This window comes from Gavialis gangeticus, unplaced genomic scaffold, assembly GCF_001723915.1.
Source record: "Gavialis gangeticus isolate Ggan-Ray unplaced genomic scaffold, GavGan_comp1, whole genome shotgun sequence".
NCBI lineage: Eukaryota > Metazoa > Chordata > Crocodylia > Gavialidae > Gavialis > Gavialis gangeticus.
This window is the reverse complement of record NW_017729032.1, coordinates 4,334,654-4,343,092: the sequence shown is the minus strand read 5'-3', so window position 1 is coordinate 4,343,092 and position 8,439 is coordinate 4,334,654. Positions and strand designations below refer to the sequence as shown.

The 8,439-nt window shown below is 50.8% G+C and overlaps 1 protein-coding gene across 1 annotated transcript in view; it reads left to right on the top strand.

The window, feature by feature from the left end:
- The window catches only part of GDPD4 (glycerophosphodiester phosphodiesterase domain containing 4), a 58,247-nt gene that overhangs the window by 19,886 nt on the left and 29,922 nt on the right, over positions 1 to 8,439 (top strand). Inside the window, exons 6-7 of the mRNA XM_019525612.1 lie at positions 759 to 857; positions 7,865 to 7,958. Coding sequence (XP_019381157.1) covers positions 759 to 857; positions 7,865 to 7,958 — 193 coding nt within the window. The remainder of the gene's footprint in view (positions 1 to 758; positions 858 to 7,864; positions 7,959 to 8,439) is intronic.

Genomic DNA, 8,439 nt, shown 5'->3' with positions numbered 1-8,439 from the left:
GGGGGGGGGGGGGGGGTTACTCTTGCAGGGGATACGTGGTTTCCAAAGCTATTACACACATCAGGTATTTTATAAGCTCCCACTTTCAGCGGGTGAAACACACTGTCTTTTTCAAAGGTACCGGGCATTGCCAGCTTGGGCAATGTTGGCTGCTTCTAAGTTTTCAGGGAGTTTTAGCAAATACTGTAGTCTTCTCCAGTTATTTTAACAAGGCCTGAACCTCTGGCTCGGCGGACACTTCCCTACTATTCTACTTTAACCATCTCATCGCTGAGCCACAGGGTTGGGAAGCAGCACAAGGTGGTCTGTATTGCTGCTGAGAATTTTGTCTCTGCTTCTGGGTGGGAAATGTATACATTTTCCTTCCAAGAGTGCTGATTGACGGGGAAAATCATTTAGAGAGGGAAAATCTCTAGAACAGTTTATCAGTGACATAAGAGACCACTCATAATTTGCATCTGATGTTGGCTGACCTAAAGTATCACCCAAGTTATCCTCAGTCACAACGGGTCAAACTGACGAGAACCTCTAGCCCCCAGTAGCAGCTTTGTCAGCCGGCTTTTACCCCGTTTGATTTTTCTGCCTCTAACCCACCTGGGCCAGCCCAGAAAGTCATGTACTATGCTATCGTGTAGAAAATATGCTAGAGTTCAAGCCACATTTATAAGCCACCAGGCAACAAGAAGTGTGCAGAAGTATGAATCGCAATTGCTGTGCAGACATTTTGCAGCCGTGTGATGTCCTGTTTTCCCCTCCAGATCGGGACTTGCATTGTACTGGGATTTTCCATAGCTGCCATCGCTGCATTATCTGAGCTGTGGGGGGATCAGTGGAAAACCGTCCGCCTCTCATTCCAGGTAAGAAGGGAGGGAAACTCCATGTCCCCAAAGGCAGAGACAGGAAAGCAAGAGTTGATTTTGTTTCCATTGATACATTTTCCCATTAGACAATGCAGTTTACTCGGAATCGAATTTTCCACATGAAAATGCCAGTTTCAGTTACGTTTTATTTGCCCACTTGGGGGCATAGACATGAACAAAAGTTTTGCTCCAAGACGTAGCTTTTTTTTCTTGCATATATCTCGCACCCCAGTGAGACGCACACCCTAGTTCTGGAAGGCGGAGTGTAGAAAGAAATTATTTCCAGATTCATGGCCGATACCTGGCTAAATGAGCAACTGGACATCAGTAGAGCTGCAGCCATTTGCACGAGGTCTGAATTTGGCCCAAAGCCTTTGAATTTGGGGCGGGGGGGCTGGACTCAATGATCTTCCGAGGTCTCTTCCAGCCCTTATGTCTATGAAATCTATTAAATTTATTAGGTAAATTCTGCCTTGATTTACACCTCCAATAATCTCAAAAGATATTGGGATGAGCATCAATTTATAGTAGCTTTGAAAGGGTTAACACTGGACTCTGCCCCTCCTGCTTGCTGGCAGGGAGAGAGAAGCTGGCTGGGGGCCATTTTGCAACATGGTGTCTTCATGCTTCTATTCCTCCCTGCTGCTATCCTGGCAAAGAAAACCAATTTCCCATCTTTAAGGCATGTACCCCAGTTGTGGAAGGCTGATTTTTTTTTTTTTGAGAAAAAAGGTGTGTGCAGTACAGTAAATTCACAGCCCTATGTTTCCCTTCCTATTTTGCACCAGATGTTTCAATCCCAGTGGTCAGTATGGCTTGTTTGTTGGTAGTGACGGTCCACTTCAGCTGGTTCACAGGAGATCAGGACCTCCTGGCCTGTAGCATCTACTGGGGCTGGACCCTCATGCGGCATGTCCCGATTACCCTGCCCCAGGGCATAAAGGGTGAATTGGGACCAGCAACAGATCCAGGATTTTATGAAATGGGGTGCGGCTGCAGGGGTGCTGCACCCCTGACTGCCTCCTCCCTTGCTCCCCCATGTCGGTGCAGGTGTCAAACACTGCAGAAGCAGCAGCTGAGGACTTAAGTCCCAGGCAAGGTAAGCATCCTCCCCCTTCATGATCAGAGGCACATCCCCTCCTCTCCCCATCCCTTCTTTCCCCCATTGCCCCCCTTCTCCTGCCTGCACTGCTGGGTGCTATCCTGGGCGTGAGAGGAGCTCCTGCCCACTCCAGCTGGGCTGCTGTCACCGGGGGCTCAGGCAGTGGCCAGGGGGCATGTTCCCCTCCCCATACCTGCTCCTGGGCTGGCAGTGAACACCCAGGGGAGCAGGCATGGAGGTGCAATGTGCCTGTCTGCTGTCACCACTGCACAATCCCAGGCTGAGCGCTGCCCTTGTGCAGCCCAGCTGGAGCAGGCAGGGAGGGCAAGGGAAGGGGATGTGCCTCTGAGCGCAGAGGGGAAGGGAGCAGGGGAATGCTTCCCTTCTTCGAGACTTAAATCCCTGGCTGCTGCTCCAGTAGCACGGTCAGAAACAATCTACACTCCCTCTGGATCCACCCTCAGCAGGCCCAGTTGTCCCTCAGTCCCTTTCCTTTGCTACCAGCTGGAGCTGTGAGCAGTGTGTCCACTTCATGTTGCACTTGTGAGCTCCACCGTGACATTACTGCATGCTGTTTTCCTTCCAGTGGAGGTGTCAGGTTATTGTATGGATCTCTCTGAGACTTTTCTGCCTGTCTCTGGCTTGGACCAGCTCCCTCAAAGCCACTGCTTCAGATGGCACAAAGCAGGGCTGCCTCAGATGGCACAAGCCTTGGGGCTGCACTAGTGTGGGGTCACATTATGCATGCACATGCCTCCCCCCCTCTTGCATGGTGTATGGGCAGTAGGATCTCCCCCACCTGTCACCCCATGCAGTGTGGCACCCATCTCCCCTGCAGCTCCCTAAGCTGCCCCAGTGCACCGTGGTGCGTGGGTGCTTGGGGCTGCCAGCTCACCCAGCTCTGCAAGCTGCTCCGTGCTGTCCCACTCCACCCTGTGGGGCAGGGTCCAGTAGCTGAAGCTGGGGAAGGGAGGGGGAGCCCAGCACATGGCCGAGGGGCAGCATGTTAGCCCCTTGTGGGTTGCGTGTGGCCTGTGGGCTGCCAGTTGCCTGGTACAGACTTTGCTGACACACTGCTGCCAGGCGGGCAGAGAGCAGTGATGGTCCTTGATCCTGAGGGACAAGTAGTAGGGCAGACCTCTCTGCAGGCTGGCACCATGCCTCCGACACTGCGACAAGATCAGTGGCAATGGCTGTGACTGCAATGGATGTCCCAGGGGATCCCCGTGGACCACAGCAGAAGGCCTTTATGTCGAGGACTTCCCTGTGCAGCTACAAACCTGACGAGTGCCTGACACTCTTTGGAAGACCATCCCCAAGTCCTCAGGGGCTTATACCGCACAGCTCAAGAGGGAGCCAGCAGGGCACCAGACCTCTTTGAGGCAGACAGCGCCTTACTCTTGGTCACCATGCCAAAGACCCTCTGAGCCCCTAAGGAAGAAGTGGAGGCTCCATGGGGTTAGCCCATCACTGCTTCCTCTGCAGGGAGACTTGCATCCACCTTGAGGCAGGTGGCTAGAGGGTTCAGCCTAGATCTACGCCTGAGGGATGCCTACTCTTTTCTCCACTCCATTCTGGGGCTATTCCTACTATTTCCAGGGGGTTTGGAGGAGCATCCTGTTGGATGGCCCCGTCCGAGAGAGATTCAAGCTCTGATACTCTATTTTGTTCCAGACTCTGCCTCTCCATCCCAGCCTACCTTCCCCACCCCCTTTCAGCTAGATCAGCTTATCGTCTCTCTGTGCAGGGTCTCAGTGTCCTCACATGCTACAGGGGCTAAGTTCCTTAATGGCCTAATGCTTGTATTTCCACCAGTGCAAGAATCGTCCCCTGTCTCCCACCCTCGCCATCCTGGACTCCTAGTGATGGGTCCCCATTTGGAGACCTTAGCACCATAGTTTTTTTATACCATCCCTTAGCAAAGACACCCTTCTTAGCGGTGGTCACTTTAGCCCATGTAGTAAGGCAGTGGAGGGCATTCACAGCGGACCCGCTGTCTTCTACAAGGACACGGTTGTGGTCAGGAGCTCCCAAAAAAGCGAGAGGAGGGACTTCACCCCTTGGAGGTATTTGGAGCTGCTTTATTCCACCCAAGAGAACCAAATCATTTCAGGGCCTCGCTGCCTTTGCCGCCACATTGTCTCTATTGATTACTAACCTGAATCTTGGACTGTATTCAGCCGTGCTCTCCTCTGGCTAGTGTACAACATCCCGGTCAAGTCCAAGCTCACTTCACTAGGTACCAGGAAGCTTCTACAGCTTCTTTCAGAAGTTTTCCCATTGACAAAATATGTAGAGCAGTTACCTGGGGACCGTATGGACTCTCTCCGGTGCTATTCCCTTGCACATGCATTGAGGCCAGTTGCCCATTTGAGCAGAGCTGTCTGACAGCTGTTAATTAGCTAGGCTCTGAGCACCCGCCCACACATAAGGTTGTTGTATGCGAGGCACTAGAAATAGGATAATTATGGACAAACACTTGAAGAGCTAAAAATAGCTTCCTTACAGTAACTGTGGTTCCTTGAGCTGTGTGGACCTTGTCTATATGTATCCAACCACCCATCCTCCTCCTTTACTGCTACAGCTTTCTATACCTGGTTTCTATATGGGCAAAAGAATTGCGGGAAAGTTTATCCCAGCTCAGCCCTTTATGGCCTTGAGTGAGTGGGGAACAAAGAGTCAGGGTCCAGGAATAGCCTGAATGAGCATTATGGGTGAAAAGACTCCCTTCTCGAGTGCAGACGCATGCCCGTGCCGCCAGCACAGTGATAATGGCACAGAGGGGAGGCATCTTTGGAAGAACGGCAGTCGTGCTAAGGCATGCGGCCACTTTGCTTAGCATTTGCCATTCGAAACTCTAAGAATTTTTTCATTTGGTGCAGTTTTGTTTGATGTGTCACCTCCCTCCCCTGGTCAAACCAGTGGAAACTGATTTTCCGGGGAGAATTTCCACAGGCTCCTGCATTTTTCCAGCCAGTTCTAGAAGTTACTCTCCATCAAATGTCTGCGAGTCCAGATACGGAGATGGGGAAATGGGTAAAAATAAGCTTCCTCAGCAGCAGCTGCTACCCAGTTTAGGAATCAAACTTGAGCTCAACATTTGAAAGGGTGCTTGGAGATGTCGAGACAACGTTTTCCATAGGAAGTTTGAGACTGGGCCTGTTAGGACTGCAGCTGATGGAGTGACTCCGTGGATTTGCATTGGTGGTAGGCTGTTATTGTATGGACTAACCTAGGGCTGTCCACATCCCCTGGCTACATGACGCATGGGCTGCATGCCCCCTGGTTGCGTGTCACACCAGGTCATGTGCCCCCACCCCTTGCCATGCTGCATGGTAGGCACTTCCCCATTGCACTGTGCCAGCACTCTCATGCCACCGGCTTCCCCGCTGCTGCACCTATGCTCTGGATCCCCAGGGTGCTCTGGCTGTGGGCTTTCTCAGCCCCATGGGCTGCCCTGCCCTGCCCTTCCACCCTTAGGTATAGGGGCAGACAGAAGGTGAAGGAGCAAGGGCGAGCCTGGAGACTCTGAAGGCAGCAGCAGGAGAGTGATGGAGGGAGCTGGGGGCCTGGAGGCTGCAGGTGAACCCTTTGGAGGCCACCAGTTAGACAGCCCTGGACTAACGGAAAGAAAAAGATGCAGCATAAAACTATTTTGAGCTTGGATAATGTTTTTTCCAACTGTGAATTTTGGCAGGTCCAGGTTTTAAAATGGACCAAGTATCAGAATAGCGTGAAAGAAAAAGTGGTAGATTCTCTGCTACATTTTTCCAGTTCTATGCAGAAGCAACTCCCTTGACTTTCATGGAGCTGCGCCAGCATACAGCGCAGTGAAGAACTTAACCCTCTCAGGGCAAAGCAAAAGAGGATAGTTTTGTGAGATTTCCAGGCCACTTGTGTATATTCATGATACTCTCAGTGAAGCTTCTGACCCTTTGAAGAGTTTATCCTTTCGAGTCAGAACTCATTTACGCAGGCGACAGCCGGTCCTCATGAATAGTCAGCTGATGAGATGCGAGCATTACAGCAGCTGGCTATTTTGTGCTGGAAAAGCAAGAAAGATTCCCAGCGTCACAAATTTGAAGCTTAAAAATAAAGAAGCAGCTAGAAATGCATCTGAATCCAAGTGGAATGGAGCTAAAAAGCCTGGGACCAAGTGTTTTATTTGAATGAAGAGGAGTGAAGGATTTTGAACTTTGCAAATTTATGCTGCAGAATATTAATGAATTAGACCAGGAACATCACAGAAGGGTGAGCTTCAAAAGGGTCTCAAGGGTTAACCCCCCTGGAGGACTGATTGGGCAAACAGGATTAATCAGAGCTATTACAATGACACTAGTTAATGTGATTGTACTGTTAGAGATTAAATGTCATCACTCATTTTGGGGCTATAATTACCCTTAGAGAATATAAGATCACTCTTTACAAGTACATTCAAGGGGGAAATATTAAGGAGGGAGAAGAGTTTTTAGGATGTAAAGCACCCCTGGCACAGTATTGAATAGCCATAGATTGGCTACAGAGTGGAAGCTAGATGACGTCCAGATATCAAAAGCATGAAGTTTTGCAATGATCTTCTCAGCCAGGTTAGTGGAGCCAAAGAACCTGAATCAGTTTGAATAACTTTATGGAAAGTTAAGACAGGGGGTTCTTAGTTAAACAATCAGCATGTGCAGTATTGGGAATCAAGTATGTGCAGTCACTTGTTAATCCAGGGATGGGCAATTATTTCGGGTGGAGGGCCGCTTACTGAGTTTTGGCAAGCCATCGAGGGCCGCATGACAGGCAGCCAGGGGCAGATAAATATTAATTTTCTAAATTTTTAGGGGCCCTGCGGGCCAGATAGAATGGCTTGGTGCACTGCATCTGGCCCATGGGCTGCATTTTGCCCACCCCTGTGCTAATCCCATGCTTCAGGACTTTTGCTGATCCACAGCGGGGGCAGGAGGGAATCTTTTCTTCCCTTCATTAATACTGGAGGAACGGGGGATGCCCTTTTGCCTCGCACTCAAGCTCTGTGTTAGACACAACTGAGACAAGGAAGGTGTTGACTGGAGTGCACCCAAAATACTTGGAAAGCTCAGGTTTCTGGCTAGAAAACCCTTGCTTCTTCTGCTTGGGGTAATACCAGTCACCACCTTTGCAGCCAGAAGGAATTTTACTCTGAGGCCAGGTTATTAAGGACCTGGGGTGGGTTTTGCTTTCCTCCCCAGTGCAGGGGAAGGAGTCTCTTTCTGGCAAGACGTTGGCAGTGCCCTCCACTCCCTTGGCTCTCAGCTGTGGGTTCTTGTGAGCTGTACCTGGGGTCCTGGGTCTTGTGCTTTGCAGTGGCATATTTGGGTTTCATGTGATGATTTGAGGGATTCCTTGGCTTAGTGATTACCTGAGTGGGACTGGACTTGATGGGCCTGGGGACCCCTTCCAGCCCTATGTTCCTCTTGTCTTGAGGATGGCCACCCAATCTTAGTAAGCAGTGACATTTGCAGCGTGGTCTCTGGACTTGCATGCTATGGCAATGGGAGCATAGAAAAAGCAAGATGGGGAGAAGAATCTGAGTTCAGCACCACACAATGAGCCATGAGGGAAGGGCAGTATTGTGATTGGCCCTCCTGGACTAGCTTTTGCTGATTCAGGAGGATCACACTGATTCTCCTTGGCTGGAACAGCTGACCCCCCATGGGATGCAGAAAATCAAGGGGAGAGGCATTTTCTAAGGGTTGCCAAGAGGTGCTGCATGCACCCAAGCCAGGTGTGTTATTGGAGAAGAAGCTTAGCAGTGACCCTTGGATGTGGAGGGATAGCTCGGCTGGCTCTATCAGTAGTAGGCCTCAAACATACCAGGGCTAAGTAGGAACCGTTTGTTTCTGCAGCTTTTCACAGCAATGCCTTGTATTCCCACCAGGTCACGGCTCCCTATCTCCACATTGGTGCCATAGCAGCCATGGTCTTTCTGTCCTGGCCTGTGGCTCTGCACGCTGTCCGGATGGATAGAAAAGGTACAGGAGGTCTGCGGGTGTGTCCTCGACTGCTTTGTGTGCATGGGAGAGATGGGGATACAGGCCACGCTTCTCAGAAATGGGGAATGGGTTTGCATGGCTCGGTTTCAGATGTCTTTAAAGGGGTCTCATTCTTAGAAGGTGGTTGCCCAGCCGCTCCCCACCCTCCCCTTCCCCTGCCAATGCCCTGGGTAGACATTTCCAGCAAGAACATTTCCCATACCAATGCAGTTTGGCTCAGCGATGCTGTTGCTGTCACATGCTTATGACCATGCGGGAACATGATCACACAGGAGTGCCAGCCCTTGACTTGTCCTTGCTGCAGACACCTGCATCCCAGCTGTGTGGGGCCTTTGAACAACCCAGCAAGACTTGGGTCCTACAATCACATCCCTTAGGTCGCTCCCCTATGGTCCAGCACCATTAGGGCTTAGTGAAGGGGTTACAGGCCAGGGCTAATGAGGAGGCCTTTTTCATGGGA